Below are 21,262 nucleotides of genomic sequence, written 5' to 3'. Positions count from 1 at the left end.
ATGAAAAAAAAACATTTTTTTCCTTTGTCTCGGAGGTTCTCGTGATCTCCTAGATGGTGCAAGAATGCGTTATTGTCCATACACGGTATTCGCCGTGGAGCACGTGTACCCGGGCGCATCCTCGAGAATCCCGTAACGATATGCACCCGTCTCGAGCGGTCGTGTAAGCTCTTGGAATGCAAGAGACGCACTTACGCGTCTGCGAGCACAGCCTCCGTACACCATTGCACCGCGCAGCTGCGCGACTAGTCATCTAGAAAAATCCTGGCAATCCTTATAATAGGTGTACACTGACTATCCGGTATTTCCTTAACAATCAATCGACACACGTTCTAGCGATCCTTCAAACAGCCGACTGTCCCCACGAACCGATTCCGATATGTATCTTTCGCGTGATCGGCTACATTGACACGTTGACTTGAGTTTGATTTCTCCAAAAACCCTCCTAGTACCAGCAAACAGATAACGGAGTATTTTTGTGCAAAATAAAGGTATCTGCATCAATTTCAAAACATAATTTGTTTCTTTCTTGGACATTTTTTCTTAAAATTGAACATTTTACATAGATATAGAACAGAGCGACAAATTCCAAGCTTTCGCGATTCCGGTTTATCGTGAACAAGACAGATATGCGTCTGCAGCTAACCCGATGACTCGAATCGTGTCAGAGGCGACCCGATCGCGCATCTGTCCGCGCTGCTAGATCCTGTTGGCCCGTCTTTTACAGGAACGAACGAACGGTTGCATCTCGGTAGAAAAAGAGAAAGACAGAAAGCGAGGAGCCTACAGAAGAAAGGTAAAAAAATTGCAGCGACAGAGCGCGACTGTTCGAGATAGAGAAAGAGACTTAGACACAGACTGGAGGAGGTGGAGAAGAGTGAAAAGACAACGAGAGATCATGGAGCAGTAAGAGCAGCGAGAGGTGAGAGGCGAGAGGATGGAGGACATGAGGTGAAGGGCCAGGAGGGGAGTGGGTGAGCCGACCTCTGACCTCGCGAGGGGCGGCGGGGACCTTGCGGCAACCATGCTGGCATAGCTCAGGCATAGCTCAGGCATAGGCATAGACATAGGCTCAGGCGAGCGCTAGCATAAGCGCTAGCGTGCTCGCCAACCGACTCGCCCGCCTTTCACTTCGAAGACGAAGGCGAACGTATATACATAGACACAGGACCCGCCGCCGCGCCGCGCCGTGGGGAGTGCCTCGTGCTATTATCATATTATGGCCAATTCAACGATGCCGTGGCGACGACGCCGGCGTCGCGTCGTTGTCGATTCGATTCAAAATCCGTACACCAGCTACACCCCCTCCCTCGGAACATCTGGTTTAGGGAACCGATTACGCTGCAATCTTGCACCGACGGATTACCAGAAGAAATCCGTGTAGGAGCCGAAGGACTTCGCGAACGGTAAGCTATCCAGGGTTTCTCACACTTTTCAGTCTTCGGCTGCTAGAGTGTTCACACCGCCGCACCGCCGCCGTGGGAAAAACGAGAACTGCGGTACTGCCTCGCTACTTGTAGACGAACCTTTCTGCGCCACGCGATGAAGATGATGGCGTCAAATATTTGGTTCTATCACTATCTCAACCACACAAGAATGATGAATCTTTACTCGAGGATAAATACCTCTGACCGACGCGACGGTTCCGCACCTGCAGATTCACTAAGCTCGCATCCTCCTAGATTCCCGAGTTAATCGCATCTGGCGATCGGCCGGAGCTCATCAGCGTTAAAGACAACTCCTACGCGGGGTCACAGGGATCCTGTTAATCGAAATCAGCCCCGCTCCGACGATCCTCGTCGTCCATTCATCGAATGACCGGGCCGCCGCGCTGGATGATGACTTTTCCAGCCCGGCAACCGTACCTTCACCCCCGTTATCCGAGAAGGCCCCACTCTAATCGTTCACGCAGTAATCGTTTGTGTCCCACTTAACTCGGATAGCGTGGGATAGGCCCTTGGGAGATGATAATTACACGTCGCGTTGCGGGTCGACCTACGGGCATGCCGGCACGACCGTATCGTACCGTACGTTACGGCCGTGCACTCTCACCGGTACTCTCTGTCCTCGCCTCCTCTCGCCTCCTAGCTTCTCTCTTTTTCTCTCTCTTTCGAAGCAAGCAAGCAAGCGATTCTTTCTCTCGTTCCTCCGAGAGCCTAGGACAGGCAAAGGCGTTCGACACCGTGCGGTACTCCCTCTCTCTCTCTTTCTCTCGCTCTTTTTCTGCGCGGTGCCATCATCGTGGAGGACTGGGTCCGTGTCCTCGCCGCGAGTAGTACCGGTAAGTACCGGGGTCGAACGCGCGGCTACGACCTCCGTATCGCGGTGTCGTCGGGTCCTCGCGCGAGTAACGCCGCGATTAGCGCCGCATAATTCACCACCGAGGTCCAAACGCTTCTTCACGGAAACGTTTACCATTGGCCATCGGCAAACTTGCTCCTCCGCGAGAGTCTCGACCGTTCCGACTTATCCGCTCGCCGCTTCAGGGACGAATTCTCCACCGTTAAGGGAGTAGACTCGTTTTTCCAGGATTGCAAGGGTCCGGGATGTGTCTTCTTATTTCTCAATAATGCAAAAATGGGGTTTTTCAGTAATTGGAATGTTTGGAAATTGAAGGGCTTACAGATTTTTAAATATTTCAAATATTTTCAGTTACACTTTCCGGTGTAAAGCTTGCCCAATGCTTTGCACTTATCGGAATATTTTAATAATGGCTCTGCCCGAGTAAGAATTGGTATAATTTCACGGCCGCTCGCGACTTAACGACGCGACGTCCATTCCAACTGGATGGCCATCCTGTTAAAAGCTTAATTAACCGAATAGATGCGAGATAAACCGGTGGACCCGGTCACGATGCGAAACCACGGTTCCAGGCGAGTTACGCGGACACCCGGAAACGATGTGCGAAACGCTTGAACGAGAAGACGAAATTCAGCCTTCGATTGCGAAACCGCTCTCCGCCGCTGCGTTCTCTACGAAAAGCTCTTTGCGAGAACGTATCCGCCGCGCTGATGCAACCCGCCGCTATTTATTTACCACCGGTGTAAAAGTAACACGCGAGCGAAACCGAACACAATAAGATCGTTTAAAGAATATCGGCCGCAACAACGGAGGGCGGATCGAACCGCGGATCGAACAATGTGTATAAGCGTTCGCCACTTAACGGTTCTCAGAATAGTCGTCGTCGATGGGACTTTCGAAGCCTCTAGCCCTTTGAATTTACGTAACCTCGAAGACGATAGGCGTAGCTCGATTCGACATCGATCACCGACACCGAAAGATAATCGGGATGGCACACCTGTGCGCGAGAAAACACTTGATCGCGAATATATTCGAATTATTGATCGAACGGAAATTGTTTGATTTGAAACAGCGTATCTATTTAATCGACGGAATTTTCTTAGTTTAGATTCGAAATACCTATAGCGTGCAATTTAATTGGTTATGTGGAAAAGGATGGTGGATGTTCGATCAGAGCGAAGATGACCGGTGCCAGATTGCGAAACACCGCACGCTCGACGCTCTGCCTTTCGTGAAAGTCTTTCGAGCTCGCGTTTGACACGAATATCGTGTCTAATTACAAGCACGGTGGTTCGGGACGATTGTTAAAGAACTGTGATACGTTTAGAGCCGACGATCGCGCGCGGCAACGGTAGGTGGGAACCATCGGGCAGAGTCGTGCACAACGTTGGTGGCCGCCACCCGGTGCAACAGAGAGAATAGTCGCTAGATTTCCTTGCGGATTTTACCTTTGCAATCTATCCTCCTCCACAAATGAACCGACAAATTACCGAAAACGATTACTACGGCCACGCACGAACTCTACAATATTTTTATCAAAACAGCAGAATTTATTGGAATTCTTAAATCCGGTTCCAAATGAACAATTTTAGCAGAGCCAGTTCACACTGGCAGAAAAACCTTTCTGAAATTAAGAGATCCCGCGAGAGAACGGAATCGGAACGGCTCACCGTGACGACTGTCCGGTTAATCAACTGGGCCGATTGTTTTATTCATCGAAAAAGTATCGGGAGCGAAATAGCAGAGAACGGGAACTTGAAATATGCAGCTGGTTTTCCCAGTTTCGGCTGATATAATCGTATTATCTTGATCCATCTAACCACAAAGAAAGGTATACATACATGTATACCCGTCCCGGCTACACCTGTCGACTTTCGTTGGTCGGCGACGTCGGTCGTTTGCATGCACAACCGATACAGGTATGCGCAATTATCATTCTTAATAATTTACAAACTCGACTAACACACGCATACCTACACGGTTATCCGTACGAGAAAAGTCATTGTTATTCGTGGTATGCATACACGATTCGCAGCAATCGATTGCCGATTTCACGTGCCGAAACGGTATATAAAAGTTTCGAAGGATACTTCCTACGATCGACGCATAATCATTTCATCCTGACTAGCTTGGAGGACGTCGATCTTGTCGGCAGGCGATTACAAAAACCGATTCCATCGTGTTCGCGTGTCAGTATGCTAATCGACCGACGCTGCGCAATCATCTAGCTCTGGTTCTGCGTAGCGAAGACGCGCCTTGCTTTCGTTGCGTGCTTAGGGGGAAACGTGTAACTATGGTGGAACACGAATCACCTAAATCTGTTGAGGAACGGGACCTGGCAACTGGGACACGGTGCGTAGGGTGAAAATGCCCATGTTCGCAACTTAATTCAACTTAAAATGAACCGGCAGAGAGAAGAAAGCAGATCGATTGTGGCAGGCAGGCCACATGGAGGATGATTCCCCCGGAGGGGAGTACGAAAAGCATCACAGACATCGATCGTAAGGTCCAACTTTCGATTCGCGTGGAACGCATCCTTGTTCGTCCCTGTTTCTCTCCGTCACTCAAGGAAATGGAGTATCGGAGCATCCCAGGGCGAGAAGGGGTCGACAATACACGCGGTGTGCGCCGCGCGATACACCGTAGGCAACTCGCGTCCTTTTTCCCGCAGCGCACGAAAGTTAGAGACAATAGGTACGTGGGCGCAGCATCGCGAACCCTAACCTTAGGTGATCCCATATTCCGTTCTCTGCCTTCTCTCCCGTTGAACGGTTTTACCCCTCTCTGTTCCCCCGTGTCCGTCTTACCCAGGCCAGATTCTCTGGGCATCTCGCTCGCTCTTCTTCCCCGCTGAGACTCGTTTCCAGCCTAGGTCTACCGACGAAGACTATCCTCCTCCTCCGCTCCCCCTCGCCCGCCTCGTTCAGCCTTACCTCACCTGCACCTTCTCAGGTATTTCTCTTTATCTCCGGAGTGGCGAGAGTGCCGCTTGCGAAATCCCAGAAGTCTGCGGCCGCCTCGTGGCGTGCCACCAGATGCAACCCGAGGGAGGGAGCTATCAGGAACGACGATCGCTAACCCTCGGAAAAGCCGAGATTCGAGCCGGATTCAACACCATTTCCACCGTCGCACGGTGGGCCAGAATCGCGAACAGCTCGACAAAATTCGTGTCTCTGTTAATTAAACGCTTGACTCCCTCTAAACCTGCTCACAAATCGTATACAACGGATCTAGAAAAGACAGCTCCCGCAACAGGAAGTAAATATGCTGATGTAGATCCCCCGACCCGGATCTAGCATTTCTGATTGTGAGACTGACATTTATGCGAAGAGATATCAATTTTTCAGGCTCGCCCTTTGAGGAAACATCGGAGAATCTTAATGAAAACAGGACTGTAAAGTATGTATCTTCAGGGCAAAGGACAAGGTAGCAACAGGAACTGTGTTCGAACATCGTGCTTCACACTTCAGCAAAGTTCTCAGGGGATCGATGATGCTGAAGATGCTGATGTAAATCCGGGCCTAGCATATCTAAAGCTGATGCTCGATCGTTTCTAGCCTCAGTGCCGAGTTTCGTCTTTGGAAAGCGCGCATAGTTTCTGGGGGCCGGGGGATGTGCAGTTCGCCAGGTACCGAGGATTCCACTTTCCTCGAGTGAGTCACGACCCGACATTGTTGCAAACGCGACCGGGGGTTATCGTGTCAATCGGGATGCCGCGTGGAACCTTATATCCCCTCGTATTTGTCACGGAACTCCCGTCACGGCCAATCCCTCCACGACGATCATCAATTGTTAAACGCGGGATCTAAATTCGCTCCGGTGTGTTGCGAGTTCGGGCTGATACTCAGTTTTCCCCTTCGGCCTTATTATGCAACCGGAGACACGCGGTCTACGTATACCTAACCGCGGCTCGAAAACAAGTGCCTTATTCAGAATATTTCGCAGCCACGGTAATTCGATTATCGTTGATCGACCGTAATCGCGCCGGTCGCGGCCGCCGCGCCGTTACAATGAAGGGTAGACGGAGCTACGAATGCGGGCCACGGGAAAGCATTGTTGCGTATTAGATTTCAGCGTTGGGAATACTTCGATCGGACATTCTCAGACAAAGGAACCGGGACCGACTGCGAAAGTTATAAACCCCCGCGTACACTCCGAAACCGTATCACCATGTGTCTGACTGTGAGTTGGTGTGCACCTCGACATCCGAGGGTGTAGCTTTCCTCGTAGCTGGAATTAGCTAAGAACTCTTTATAGATCGCTATTATCGCGACCTGAGAAGATTTCACTTGGAAGGAATGCGTGTGTAAGTGGTTGGACAGGAAGGAGCACGTCCCGAGTCTCACATGTATTTTCGGCTCTAGCGAAACATTGGCTAAAGCGGTCGCACATACTATGTAGCATGTGCCATCAAAGCCTAAACATTAGGACCACGGGAGCATCAATGGTGGGGACAAGTGTGCCGAACGGGAGTCCCCATTGCCCCTGTGCCGTAGCAAGTGAAATTCTTAGCAATTCCTACAATCTTTCCCCCACACGAAAGGACTATTTCACGGGTCATTTTATAGTAATTGAGCGAATTGACCAAAATTTCGGTTCTCACGAGACTCGATCAAATGCCACTACCGAACGATTCGCGGGGGTGTCTGGATCGAGACGAATCGATGATCCCCCTTGGCCGATCGCCGTTACGTTCCGCAAGATGCAATTGTGCAAAGGTAACGATCGGTTTTCTTTCCGCGTGGAATGCCGCGGAGAAGGTGCATTCTGAGCGCACCCACCTAAGCGCAGAGCGCGCGCTACAGAACACAGACACGAGAGACACGACACGACGTTTACGGGACGGGACGCGTCGCGCGACTCAACAAGGACAATGATACAGGACAACGATATAGAAATCGCGGCGCGAGTAGACGAATGATTGTGCGGTTCGGTGGTGAGATCGGGCCGTTTGCCGTCACAAGAAGAAGGAGCGAGGATGATCGCGATAAAGAAACAATCGAACCGCGTCCCGCCCACGGGTCCGCCAACATTCAATTGTGCCTTTTCCCTCTCTTTTCCTAGCCGTGGTTCTCTCCATCGCCTCGGACCCGCACGGACACGTCGTGATTCTCTTAACGGTACAACCCCCGCAGAGACTGGACCGGCGAGCTCTCATTGTTCCAGTCTGTTCGAACGATTTTTAATTCGATAACAGCTAATGCTGCTTTTTAACCGTACCACTGCCGGCTGCGGGAACGACCTAGTCGAGAAAGAACGGACGCGCAAAAATTCTTTGCCAAAATTAACGGAATGCCCAAGCATATAAGATTACGACCTCTAACTGGGTGGATCACCGTGTTGCACAACCCCAGATGACACAGCACGACGAAACGCTATCACCTCGACATGCGGCTTGTTCTAACGTAATCTATTAGATAGCATCACAAAATAGGACAAGCGTGGAATGGTTGATTCGTCGCTAAAACCGTGTCCCTTCGATTCCACCTGGCAGTATCTACTGACTAATTCACAAGTACCAATTACTACCGTTACGGCCGCATTCGGTCCTCGCTAATGACAATCTAAAACGCCCGTTTCTCGACTATTCGTCGGTGCTAAAATGGTAACAAGACATCTGTCTGTCACCTGTTCCTTTTACAATTACGCTTTGGGTGAAAAACATGTTAAATATTTGCTAGTATCAATGACGCGTGACTACCCTCTGTCGTATCATCCTCTCGTTTTCTAACTTGATGAGGAAGAGAGGAATGGATCGAGGAATGATTCTAATGACTTTGCATCCCTTCTGTCCGTCCGAGGGCTTCGTACAAGCGACGACGCCTCGGTCTTACACGGTCGAACGAAGGGGAACGTGTTCCTCTCGGCCTTCCAGTTGTTCTTCATCATTATCATCATCCTCCTCGTCCCCAGCGTCTCGTCCCGACGCGTCTTCCGCCGCGGAGAGGAGAGACTTTCGAAATCGACCAGCCGCGTTCGATTCGTGCCACTCGCTCGCTCCTCACGGAGCATCGGCGTTTTCCGCGACGTGCAAAGGTCACCGCAACAGAGAGCTAACGCTCTCGGGAAAGAAGACGCGAGTCACCGGCGCGTACTCTTACGAGGGGAGGTCAGCGCTAAGGTAACTGGTAACCCGGCTCTCTTTCCTCTTGCCTCTCACCTTCGCGTTTTATGTTGTAAACTAGTACTCGTCTTTAGTAATACCCGATGTGGTGGTACCCTATGCCTCTCTAGATTCTAGATCCTACTGAAAACGCGTTTACAGCCTCGATTCCCATCTCGATGAAAGCCGGCTGGATTAATCTTCGCAGGAATGCGGCTGCCAACCTGCCGAATTTCGACACGGAATTATAGCTAGGTGTCAGTGATTGAACGATGCCCAGCAGTGTTTAGAATCGATCAACGAACCAGAAGATTCCATCCATGCTCATTTTTAAGTTATTTGGTTAGCGTTCCCGGTCTACGATTGGTTAGCCGAACTCTGGGATCGAAGAAAAACGGTTAGAAAGATATGATACATACATATATGTAAATGAATAGGGGTTAATATTTCCCACTCGGAATTAACTAGCCTCGTTCAGTGGTTCGATAAAGCTTTCGAGTGTCCTCGTAATCCTGAAACACCGTGATTCCAAATAATCGTAAGAAGTAGAAGGATCAGGCAGATACTAGATACTAGTTGCAAGTCAATTCCGCAGAGGTGAACCTGGATGGCACCTGCTAACGAGGTACCCCTGTTGAAGTATTCAACAGGGAATGCCGAAGGTCCTGAACGATTCGTGATGATACTCTTCAGGCTGCGCTTCACCCTTCCTAGACGATCGTGCTTTCCGCCTGTTGGGGCAACGACGAGTCGAGGAAGGAGCGAAGGAGACGCGAAAAAAGAGGCTCGAGAAGAAGAAACGGCGTGATATCGCGATGCAATCATCGCTCGTTGGAACGACGATGAATCTGCATTATTCAAAGGCACGGTGAACAGAGAGTACAACGAGCCTCTAGCACGTACCCGCGGAGAAGCCCGGCACCGTCATCCTTAGATCCTAGGCTACATTCTACCCACTTTGCAACCCCCCGCTGATCGAACGCCTTTTTCGATACCGATTATTGCGCCGATCGCACGTTCCTGATATAAGGCAGCCAGGATAGGCACTCTCTGATGTGGCACGAACGCGTGGGAACGCCTTCCAGTTACGTCCGAGGCTTTTCTTTTCATTCATTCCCACGTTTCCGCGACGGTGCATTGACGAATGTTCCGGTATCCGATAATCGCCGATCGGCCACGAGCCGCTCCACGGAAGCAAACGCATACTCCGCGGCGTTTATTTTCGACGAGTTCACACACGCCATTTCCATCTAAAGGTGCGAATAGACTGGCAAGTGACTTGTGACGTTTCTTCGCGAGAGCGAGACCCCATCGTCCTCTCCACAAAAAAAAGATGGGCAAAATGAAAAATGGCGAAGATCGACGGGCACGGTGCTGGGGATTTACACGGAAATCCCGATCGCGGCATTATACACGTAAAATATGAAACGCGGGTAGCGTGTACGATTGGTGGTACCGGTGCAACAACTTTCTAGAGTGTAGTGGAGCCAAAAAAGAGCAACCGACACACCAATGACGGTGGGTGCACACCGGCTACCTGCCTTCTCGACCGGTGGAAACGATTTCTTTGAGAATATCTAGGCGTTACACAATCGGGGCCGCGATTGTGCATATTCAGCGTTTACAATGCGGGACGGTCAGAATCGATTTCATAGAGAATTACTCGGCAGGCATGTCGGGGGCCAACACCAGCCGCCTCGCCGGGTGAAACACACCGGGCATACCTGGCTGTCCGGGATTTTTCTGACCCGCGAGGATTCGATTTGCGTGACGCAATGCTTCAAGGCAGAATCTCCTCGCGCGGATTTTTCAGACCTGCCATCCGCGGCGACCGGTGCGATACCGACACCCGGTTGCTTTCACGCGTGATCGAAGCCGCTCGTTTCGAGATCACCCGTTCCCCTTTGCTACTTTGTCGGTCCTCTGGAGCCGACCATTGCGCAATCGGATCGCTAATTTCGGAGATTATGTGCCTTCGAACTCGGTATGAATCGTTGCTCCTGGAAGGTGATCGTTGGAAACCGATGTGTGAGTGATAATAGGAGAATGGGGATCTGTTTGTTGATCAAAGTGGAGGGTGAATGGCACCGTTCTCAGGAAATACCGGAATCGACAATTCCGCAATAGAATCGTTCGTTTCAATTCCGTAAGGCTTCGGATGAGGTACGGGTGAATGGTGTCGGTGGAAATCGTTCGACGGCAAAGGCAAAGAAAGATTCCTGTCGTTTGTGTTAGGACGGTAGCCATCGCGTCCATAATTATTATTTTTGTACAATAGAATTCGTTCCAGCGGGTGAATGCTGTGTGAGATGAACACCGATGAATCAAATACACGTCGTTAGAATCTCGTAACTCTCTCGATGATGGATTTTCCTCTCGTGGAAGGTGTCCCTTCTAAAAAATGCCAGTCCGCCTTCTCTCGCACGCGGCGGTCGATTATTGATTAATCGAGTTGTTGACTCCGCGCTTGCTTCATCGAATGATTCTTCCGATCGAACGGGCAGAACGCGTAGGTAGACCGAGGTATACTTAGGGTAGGGACACAGGTGCTTCCTTTGAGGCACACTTCCTCCTTTATATAATACGATTACGAGGTAAAACTAAGTTTAAAGTACTGTTGATCGAGTCTTCGTGATGGGTGCTTCGTCAGTGGCGGTCCCCGCGGGGCTCCTCCGGGTGCTCGTTCAGTTCTCCAAGAAGGATACGAATTGCGTGAGCTTGCGCAGTTGGTCTTCGGTAAGGTCCTCGTTGTCGAGGATGCACTCTTCAGTCTCAATCTTACGCGGCTGCACCATCGACCCGTCAATGGTCCAACCTTTCTCGACGGCGGCCTGGCGCGCTTCCTCTTCTGGCAGTCCAGTCATTATCGCGAACACGTTCAAACCCAGCGACGAGTATGCCTTCGACACTAAATTGATCGCCCTCTCTCGAACGTTATCTGAAGAAAAAACCATGCACATTAATCAGAAACGCGAAAAGACGCGATTGAACAGTCGACTCTTCTTTATCTTTATTTTAATTCATTCGCTTGCGTACAAAGTCCAAATCTTCTTTGGCTCTATTCAAAATATAAGGAATATATTCGATAATTTGATCGTCCATTTTTTGTATACCTCTCAAAGCATTCATAATGTTCGAAACGTCCGTGCTCCATTCGGCGTTTAGGGCAGCGTGAACAGCGGCCCAATCCCGTTGCCACATGCATTGTCCCACAAGCCAGATCTGCTTCAGTTCCGTGTTTTCGGTCTTCACGTCCGCTGGTATCCGCTTCCATAGGTACTTAGCGTTGCATCTGCCGATTAGCGATGCATTTTTCGATCAGACAAACTGTTCTCTATCCTAAGAATCTCGTAAAAAAGGATTCGAAGGAACGAAGGATCCATGGGAAATGACGAGATCGATCGATCCGAGGGCGTAAATCACCCCGAGACGGACCCATAAAACGAAAAGAAACAGCGAGGCGTGTTAGGAACGTTTTCGTTTCGTCAACCCATAAAGCTGGATGCATAGCGACGCCGTTAATTAACAATAAATGGAGTTACAGCGAAAACGTGCGCCGCGCAATAAATATAATGGCGTGACCGGCGCAGCTTGCAATAAATCACGTGGTGTACACGTTATACGTAAACGTGATAAAAAGCGGCATGCAACTAAACTGTAAATCATCGGGCTGACGTAACAGATAGACGATCTAAAAGAGAAAATCACATCGACCGCCAGAAACGTGTTAAACGCACGATCTAATCCATTAAATCGATAATTAAAGGTGTACGATAGAATGCACACTGCAGCAGAGACAATTCAAATTTCCCGCCATTTGTTCGGCACTCGAAAAACGGTGTACCGAACCCGTTTTAAGTTTAATTAAGGAAAGCAATGTATATTGGGATTACGTAACGGCTAATAAGAACGATTAATGCCCAACTATCTATCGCTAACGAATAATATTAATAAATTTCTGGAACATCGGTTCGGAGTTACAGATGGCGCCGGCAAGGTATACACAAATGGTTATGTCCTTACGAAAATAGCATAAGGAAATGTTGTTGTCCGTCGCGCGATAAGTGTTTGTAATTAGTCTTTTATTTTTTTTTTATTTATTTTCTATGCGATCTATATGATTAGGAAAAAGTATTGCGAGTTAAACGTGCGGGACTTACAAATCGTTCTGGTAAAGATATACAGCTAACAATTGAGCGTAAGTCCTCGCGGTGGTAACTCCGCTGGGAGCCTGTAGAGGAAATACATTAGAGATCGTGTTTCTAGTTATCTGCTGATTATGTTTAGAAAAACGAAAAAAGTAATTGCAGAAGTCGGCATAACCTATACCAGGCGACTGCACGAACGGCATACCTCCAATTCAGCTTTCTCTAGCTCGCGACAGAATGTATCCACGTCGTTCAATACCATGACGGGATTTCGTTATTTCTTCGGCGAAAAAAACGACTCGGAAATGGCTCTGTTAACAATACGCACCAACATTGAAATAACGAACGTCAAACGAGAAATCTAAACAGCTGAAGACTAAGCACAGCACAAACATCGCACGGGGCACGGGGTCTCCTCGGAGTGTGGACCTCGTAGATGGCGCCACCTAATGGGCCATTTCAAATTCGTGTTGCACGAACATCTCGATATTCATTATATTTTTAATTCATTTCTCTGCAAATCTCTTAAGTATTCAAAAGTCCATTACGTTCGCAAGAGACTCGAAGAATCCGAATTGATCTCGAAAAAATAAAAGAAACTCCCATAAGGGATTAACACTAAACCTACCACGAGAGGTCAAATGACCCATTTTAGATTTTTTATCAATTATTGAAATTGTAAAGGTGTTCTCATGGGAATTTATTGAATATAATTTTTGACTCCAGTATATATTATAGTAAAAACCGCACAAAATATAAATAAATTTAATCTTGTTATTTTTATAATACTATATACATACACATATCAGTCACTTTTGACGGTCGGTAGGTTTAAAAAATAGCTCTTCACGGAGATATGTTGCGCTTATTTGAGAGTAAAGGGGTGTTTTTTGCCTGTTTTTACCTTAACGATGTGAAATGGTATTCTATGGTAATAGCAGGTAATAGCGCTTTATGAGCCGTTACTGGTGTAATATTTCTATTTTCACGACTGTCATCGTGCCCAGAGCCCGTATCAGTGACCATGTAAAATTGTGTAAAATCAAACGGCTGCTTGAACAGGATGGTTGCGTCGTCGTAGAAAATGCCTACAGGCATGATAAATTGTTGTTACTAATGTTGCTTCCGTATTTCTATAGAACCGGCGAAGTGATATAAGCCAATCATGGCTACTGTTAAAGTAACCGAGCAGAAAGTGATTCTGTGTGGGGAATACGGGGTCGGGAAGACTTCTATATTTAGGCGTTTCGCGAACAATACTTTCGTGGCGAGCAGCGATCGAAAATCCACCCTTGGTCTCGACAATATTGACAAAGAGTACGTCGTCGAAGACAGACGAATACGGGTAACGTATCGATGCATACATATAAATATATGTTTGCAGTCCTTGAAGTTGCATTTATGGCTGCAATTTTCTATACGTATATAAATCGAGCGTGGGAGAGACGTACAATGAGAACGTTGTGCGTTTTCTTAATATTAATTTTGTTTAATGTTTCAGTTGCAATTATGGGACACAGGTGGTATGGAACGGGTCGCATCCGTAACGTCTAGCTACTACAAATTCGCAGAGGCTGCTATCTTAGTGTTCGCGTTAGACAACTCCACATCGTTTCACCTTTTATCTCAGCATCTGTTGGACATCGTAACGTACGCCGAGAATGCAAAGATATTTCTTTGCGGGAATAAAAGCGATCTGGAAAGTGTGGCGCCCCAAGTTACAGACGCAGAGATGGAGCAATTCTGGTAAGTCTAACGGATATTGGTAACGTACCGTACTAGTTACACAGCAACCGGTAACACTCTGTTTGTTATAGCGAGCAATGTCACAACTTGATATCAGGTATATATAAGACATCGTGTAAAACTGGGGAAGGGATACACGAAATGTTCGACGATATAGCTCAACACTTGGTTGAGGCTAATAGATCGCGCATGGAATTGCACGAAATGGATAAAGACAGATTTAAGATCTCCTACATGGATGAAGCTGCTGACCCATCTTGCTTATGTTAAGAAACTAGCATCGAAAGAGGTCTGACAACGAGGTTTTTATAACATGACAAACTCAACATACATACACACACACACACACGGTAATAAAGTGTGGTGGAGTAAGGGTATCTTTTTTGTATGGAATAATTTTTAAGAACGACTTTTCTATGAGGGAAAGTATCATAGCGGTGAGGAAAGCGAGGGAATATCAATACACAAATTTATATACAATTAAAAGAAACTCTTAGGCTTTACAGAGGAAACGGATTTTAAATAAAAATTTATTACACATCGAGAAGTATTTTACTTAACTAGGCGCGATCTATTTCTTGCGACTTACGGGTCGGTATCATTGTACACTTAATATCCACGCTATCTAAATACAGAATCAGATAGTCCAGGAACGAAAATTGTCGCTAGTGCTGAGACCACTGGATAGTTTTCAGATCGATTCCATCCTCAACCATTTCCCACAATGGACTGCAAGGAAAGCATTATCGTTTAAGTACAGCGTATGATATTTATCTTTAATACTCGATAACGAATCAACAGAAACGTCCGACATTAAATTTGTTCCCTCCGTTTACTATAATCTTGCATTTACCACTGACGGCCAAATATACATAAATCAACTACGATAATCCTGCTTTGAATAAATATTTATATTGCAACTTAGCCAGCCATACCTCATTTCCCGAAGTCTTTTAACATGCTGGATCGTATTCTTTGCGGTGAAGTCGATCTCCTCTATCGTTGTGAAACGACCAATACCAAATCTATATCAACGAAAAAAATTAGCTATAGGAAACTACAGTGTTTCCTCCCTAACCCACGCAGAAGCGTGATGTTACGGAGGAAAAGCTGCAAGTATTAATTAATACAGCACAGCAGATGTAACTTGCCGAATACTGGAATGTGCCAGATCTTCCGATGCTCCGATTGCCCTAAGTACGTAACTGGGCTCCAAACTAGCGCTGGTGCAAGCAGAACCACTGCTCAAGGCCACATCTTTTAGAGCCATTAGCAAGGATTCGCCCTCCACGCAGGCAAATGATAAATTAACGCAGCCAGGATACCAAGCGACTTCGTCCCCGTTACGTATAACGTGTGGCAAATTTGTCATTATTTTTTTAATCAAGCGGTCGGAGAGCATTGTGATATATTTGTGATCGTACTGGAAAATATAGAAAATGTCGAATCCAGCATACAATGCCAATGTCTCATGCGTCTTGATTCAATTTACCTCCATCTCCGACTTCGCTAACTCGCAAGCTGCACCTAGACCTACTGCTAAGGGTGCAGGAACAGTACCGCTCCTCATACCCCTTTCTTGACCACCTCCGCTTTGAAGAGCCTCCACGCGAACCCTTGGCCTTCTTCTCACGTATAGGGCTCCAATTCCTTTGTATTCCAAATATTACAATCGTGAAGAGAGCAACAAAGTAGAATTGAATTGATTGGAGGTAATGTTACCTTTAGGGCCGTATATCTTGTGTCCGCTGATCGACATTAGATCAATACTCATAGCATTAACATCGATCGGAACTTTTCCAATTGCTTGAGCCGCATCCGTATGAAAAAATACTTTTTTCTTCCTGTAAAATTGAATTGCTGTATAGAAAAGTTAGATACAGTGATTTGAGGGTTGATCGTGTTTCATCCTTACCTACAAATAGCACCAATCTCCGCAACAGGTTGCTTCACACCTATTTCATTATTTACCATCATTATAGAAACCAGGGATGTTGCAGGCGTGATCGCCGCTTCTAATTCATTAAGATCGATAAGACCATTAGCGTTCACTGGTAGATAAGTCACTTTGAACCCCTCCGCTTGCAAAGCTCTACAAGAATCTAGTACGCATTTGTGTTCCTGTACGAATAAAATGATTTTCTGATTATACGGAAACACAAATTTGAACTGTTATTTAAATTTAAGCAATATACCGTCTGTGTCGTCACAATATGATTCTTTTTCGTTTTATAGAACTTTGCTACCCCCTTTACAGCTATATTGTTACATTCCGTTGCTCCCGATGTGAATATTATTTCCTTTTTATCTGCACCTATTAGATCTGCTATTTGCTGTTAGAAACATAACAGAAAATTAGTATGTTTTACGATATGCGACACTTGTGGAACAAAGTCGTGAGACTAACACTGCGTGCAAGCTCCACTGCTGCTTCTGTTTCCCAGCCATACATATGTGTCCGGGAATGGGGATTTCCATAATAAATTGTCATGTAAGGCATCATTTTATCCAATACACGTGGATCCTACGAAGAAATTATAAAGAGAGTTAAATTTTAATCGAGAAACCCAATTAGATAGTTTGTTACGGTGTACGTACCAACGGAGTGGTTGCTTGAGCATCCAAATATAGGGATCTGCCATCAGCGGGTCCTCTTTTATATTCATCAGTGATAACAGCTGCAATTCGATACAATTCATGTGTAAGAATCAACGGAATATCAACTGCAACACATTACACCACTATGTGCAATACTTACATTCATATTCTACTTCCGCTAAATTTGATAGACTAGTATGCAATGTGCGACATTCTTTTACGCGATTCAATGTCGCTAAGAGGCTTCTCGCCGGCCGGAACATGTTAATTCTTGGGAAAATACAGACACATTCAAATCATTCATAAAATTCGGATGTCGGCATGTTCTGAGCTCAGCTAACCTAACAATTAGAATGGCCGATTTCGTTTTTAACGAAACAAACTATGGAAAAAAATTCGTTTCTCTTCTGCGCCAAAGAAGAATAAAATTTATGTAAAATCACGAGGAAACGGCAACTATTTAGCCTATTACTACGGATTCAGATACTATAAGACGCGGAACTTATACTTTGCAACTAAATATGAAAGAAACTGATGCAACTCTGTGTCTCTGTCATAACACGGAATTATTTCGATAGCTATAGTTGTACTTACAGTAGAGATATTACAAGTCCTTTGTTTAGGAGATTGTGCTATCTGTAAATCTGTGTTTTGGCAAACAATCGAAGACGAGTGGGATTAATTTAAAAAATGTTTATTTATTAAGTACGGTATATGCGTCAAAATGATCGGTTTTGAATTCGTTCGAAGTTACAAACAATAACTTAATCCAAGTAGAAACGTTGCACGAGTTGTAAACGTAAGTGCGCGAGTCGATTACGTTTATAGGTACAGTCGGTTAATTTCAGACGTACAATATAACATGTAAACATACTACAGAAATAATCACAATTGCAAAATACTGATTAGAGCGACAAATTTATTGGCGATCCTTGCAGAGATTGAGCGAGTCGCCTATGTCGCTGGACTGTTGCTTCTTGTGCAACGTCGTCATGTCCAACATCCCTCCGAAATCAGACTTGACGCTTGAAATCGACAGATCCTCGGTTCCTTGATACTCGTTGGATCTGTTTAGCTTAGAATTATCATTCTGCAAGTCCATTTTCTTTCGGTCGGTCGAGTAGTCTTCAGGAAAGTTTCTGCAAGACTCGGAGGAACCGGAAGTAGTCTTAAACGGCGATTGAATGGGGTCTACCATGGTAAAATCGTTCGGTTTGCGGTCGTTGCCCTCGATGTCCCTTGCAGGAGAGATTTTACCGAGGGGACCAAATAAATTAGCAATATTTCGCATGTATGTAGACGGCGAAGGGGATGATGTCCTTGTGAAATCCGCGATAGAAAATCCTGAGAGCTTGGCTAGGTCCGCAGTCGAAAAATTAGCTAACTTCGACAAGTCCGAGAACTTGGAGATTTGTTGCGTTATATCGGCCAGGGGAAAATCCGGTGTCGCGGACAAACGTGATTTATTCACACCGTTATCCGCCCCGAGTGGATTCGATAATTTCGAGAAATCGGATGGCGGATAATCGTAGTCGCATTTCGTATTTTTAACCGAGACCGTTAGTTCCCCGGACTGAAAGCTGGGCATCACTTCTGTGGGCGATATGTGTTGCTTGGATGCCGTCGTGTTACCATCCTTTATCTGCGTGATCGATGCAGAATCTGTAGCTAGAATATTGTCTTTTTTAATACTATCTCTAGAACTGGATGGCTGCATTACAAAAGGCTTTGACGTGGGAGTGATTATGGCACTATCGGGTTTAAAGTTCACAGGAGTAAGGAAGACAGCTGCGTTGTTGGGGGTTAGCCCAACCCCCGGCGGAACTGAAGGAACTAGCGGTTCTGAAACTGGTACTAACGGGAATTTCACGGCAAGAAATTCTGGCGATGTTCCGTCCTCGGAACCGGGACAAATCATTTCTCTAATTACGTCCCAGTAGGAACCATTCGAGCGGTTTCGTCCGGGTAACTTGGACGCGAGCGAACACTGTCGACAAAAATCACAGTTTAGATCTATTTGAAATTCTGTACGCTTGTTTATTGTATACTTACTCTTAGACGTTCGAGATAAGTGGTATTGTTGTTAAAATTGGCAGTAAAATCGATACCCCCTTCGCTTCTATAGTACTCTATACACCTCCTCTGCAATGAATAATTCTAAATAAGTGTGGTAAGGTTCCAGAAAAATTTCCTTACGGAAGAATTATGCTTACAATTTCCTCCAATGTATCTTGAGAAAGAAAATGTTCTTGAGACAAGGTGTAACTTAAGAGCATTGGTCTCGGGTACTCGTGTGGTCGATTTTCAGGGGGTGGTAGCGACCAGAATACATTGAAGTTAGACTCGTAGCAACTACCATCGGTATTATAGGGAGCTAACAGTAAAACGTCATTTTGAAGTCTGTTCAACTTTTTTGAAAATCGTTTATATACTTACAGCATATTAATCCCACGCATGGAGTATATCCGTTGTCGCTGGGTCCCTTCATTTTAATCTGATAGTCTAACTGAGAGTCAACGTCTCTTAACGAGGGGGATGCATGGGACCTGGGGTGAGAATGATACCATCCAACCAGAGTAACCCTTTTCCATTCCATGGCTCTCGCAATCTCAGACTCAACTGCAGCTGCAGCTGATTTGTCTTTGCCAGAGTACCGGCATGGGAATGCAGTTGTTATAGACAAATCTGAAAAGGACCATTTTTTAGCTCACCACACATAGATATTGCTTGTTCAATGATTTAGGCATAGTTACTATGTGAATTGATGTCCCAGTGACCGCCTAGATAGCCACAGACCTCTTTGTCCGTTAAATGGCAATGTAAATCTACTAGCAGAGCTGCGGTAGTTGTTATGGTGACTAAAAAGGGCTGTATCTTGCCTAGCGTACTGAAAGAAGTGAGCTCCACCATGGTACTCATATCCCTGAAACACAGATTATTCTTAATATGCTTAAAAATTTCTACTTTCTTGTTATTTCTTGCTTACATGGCGTGACTCCGTATTCCAAGATTCGCATGCTTCACCGGTACTCTTACTACCTGCACCGGGGGGCTGGTTTGCACCTTCTCGGGACTGTTTTCCATTGGTTCTGAAGTTGTTGTTTCCATTTTATTCTTTTCTTCTTTTTATTTAACGGTACAGAAGTCAATGGACACAAAAGAGCTTATTAACATCACACCATTATTCACTAAAGAATACACTACATTGCACAATAATAATACATAAAATAAAACTAAGCAGGGGGAAAAGGGTGTAAATACTGTATAATAGTCATGATTCTGTGTACTGTTGTTGAAAACCTAACTCAACCTGTGTTGGACGCCATTGGGCACCGACGAGATAGACTATAGACTGCCAGCCTTATGGGAGTTCGTGTCACTCGAATATTTCGGTGTTCTCTTACGCCCTCTAAGATATATTCTGACTGGAGTGAGAAACAGAAGGCCATCGACATGATCTCGTCGGTGCAGAAAGCTACTGAGGAGATTCTCGTCGGTGAGAAGGCAAATCGTCACGGAACCATATTGATCATCATGAATTGTTACATTCTGTACCGAGCAGATATTTCAGACGATGTTGGTTTCAATATTAAAAGCAAAACTCAAGGACAAAGAATTCCTAGAAATATATTATTGAAGAATAATTTTTTAGGAAAATCAACAATTCCTATTTCAAATTGTATACGAGACACCTCAGTTTGTAATTTCAAAACATTTCATAAACGAGAATTATTACCTTTCACTTTTTAATACATAAATGTTCCAAGAATCGATCTGGACAGAAATATTTTGAAAAGACTTTACTTTTTTGAATAAATTAATGCGTGCGAATGTTCATGGTTTAAAAGTTATCCTATATTTCGAGTTTTATTGTCTATTTTTACGAAAAAATTAGATGGCAAGGTGGTCAAGGGAGTGCTCGTTAACATCTGTGGCTCTCCACAGCCTTCTGCTGTGTCGGACCTTGCTTGTATGTACCAGACCGATTGGAGCCGGTATTCGGCGTCGATACATTGAGAGGGGTGGTTCATTGAGACCTGTTCACTCGTATTGCCATTCTCTCTGTTCGTAATCCTACCCACGTTACCTCAATGCTTTGCGTTGCCTGGTGGCAGGTAGTTGGCAGAGAAATTCTCTGTTCGTCATCCTACCCACGTTACCTCAATGCATTGCGTTGCCTGGTGGCAGGTAGTTGGCAGAGAGATGGTGTTACGTTTGAACACTTCTCACTGTCCATTCCTCTTGGTGAGGACACGTCAGGTATCGGCTCTGACCGGAGCTGCACTGCAAGCATTGTACGCGCCGCGTCACCTTCGAACCAGAGTCTTCAGCTCTGGTTCGCTCTTGTTTTCCACTTTGAAAGTAT

The 21,262-nt window shown here is 46.0% G+C and overlaps 4 protein-coding genes and 1 long non-coding RNA gene across 6 annotated transcripts; 1 reads left to right on the top strand and 4 right to left on the bottom strand.

Annotated features, from left to right (window-relative positions):
• Positions 1 to 10,629: 10,629 nt before the first annotated feature.
• Csn8 (COP9 signalosome subunit 8) lies at positions 10,630 to 12,953 on the bottom strand. The gene is made up of 4 exons (XM_076429407.1): positions 12,758 to 12,953; positions 12,565 to 12,635; positions 11,518 to 11,696; positions 10,630 to 11,342 (listed from the first exon to the last, which is right to left on the bottom strand). Exons 1-4 carry the CDS (start codon positions 12,812 to 12,814, stop codon positions 11,089 to 11,091), a joined length of 561 nt encoding a protein of 186 aa, XP_076285522.1. The 5' UTR covers positions 12,815 to 12,953; the 3' UTR covers positions 10,630 to 11,088.
• On the bottom strand, positions 12,929 to 13,650 carry LOC143211593 (uncharacterized). The gene is made up of 2 exons (XR_013009488.1): positions 13,457 to 13,650; positions 12,929 to 12,998 (listed from the first exon to the last, which is right to left on the bottom strand). It is a non-coding gene; the product is annotated as an uncharacterized LOC143211593 (long non-coding RNA).
• Positions 13,548 to 17,765, top strand: Rabx6 (RAS oncogene family member RabX6). Its single transcript, XM_076429406.1, has 3 exons — positions 13,548 to 13,897; positions 14,054 to 14,298; positions 14,370 to 17,765. Exons 1-3 carry the CDS (start codon positions 13,718 to 13,720, stop codon positions 14,566 to 14,568), a joined length of 624 nt encoding a protein of 207 aa, XP_076285521.1. The 5' UTR covers positions 13,548 to 13,717; the 3' UTR covers positions 14,569 to 17,765.
• Positions 14,792 to 17,465, bottom strand: Nfs1 (Nfs1 cysteine desulfurase). Of its 2 annotated transcripts, XM_076429395.1 has the most exons (11): positions 17,238 to 17,465; positions 17,057 to 17,166; positions 16,897 to 16,976; positions 16,706 to 16,822; positions 16,494 to 16,631; positions 16,214 to 16,419; positions 16,021 to 16,142; positions 15,791 to 15,948; positions 15,450 to 15,721; positions 15,234 to 15,323; positions 14,792 to 15,027 (listed from the first exon to the last, which is right to left on the bottom strand). In XM_076429395.1, the coding sequence occupies exons 2-11, from the start codon at positions 17,157 to 17,159 to the stop codon at positions 14,964 to 14,966; spliced, it is 1,350 nt and encodes a 449-aa protein (XP_076285510.1). In that variant the 5' UTR covers positions 17,160 to 17,166; positions 17,238 to 17,465; the 3' UTR covers positions 14,792 to 14,963. The 2 variants fall into 2 exon arrangements, with proteins under 2 accessions (XP_076285510.1, XP_076285509.1); XM_076429394.1 differs by lacking the exon at positions 17,238 to 17,465 and having other exon boundaries at positions 17,057 to 17,199.
• On the bottom strand, positions 17,575 to 20,252 carry LOC143211573 (uncharacterized). Its single transcript, XM_076429384.1, has 6 exons — positions 19,883 to 20,252; positions 19,650 to 19,819; positions 19,333 to 19,581; positions 19,110 to 19,270; positions 18,949 to 19,038; positions 17,575 to 18,883 (listed from the first exon to the last, which is right to left on the bottom strand). Exons 1-6 carry the CDS (start codon positions 20,002 to 20,004, stop codon positions 17,816 to 17,818), a joined length of 1,860 nt encoding a protein of 619 aa, XP_076285499.1. The 5' UTR covers positions 20,005 to 20,252; the 3' UTR covers positions 17,575 to 17,815.
• Positions 20,253 to 21,262: the final 1,010 nt, after the last annotated feature.

This window comes from Lasioglossum baleicum, chromosome 8 (genome assembly GCF_051020765.1).
Source record: "Lasioglossum baleicum chromosome 8, iyLasBale1, whole genome shotgun sequence".
In the NCBI taxonomy this organism is placed as follows: Eukaryota; Metazoa; Arthropoda; class Insecta; order Hymenoptera; family Halictidae; genus Lasioglossum; species Lasioglossum baleicum.
The sequence above is the reverse complement of the archived record's forward strand: the minus strand, read 5'-3'. Positions and strand labels throughout refer to the sequence as shown.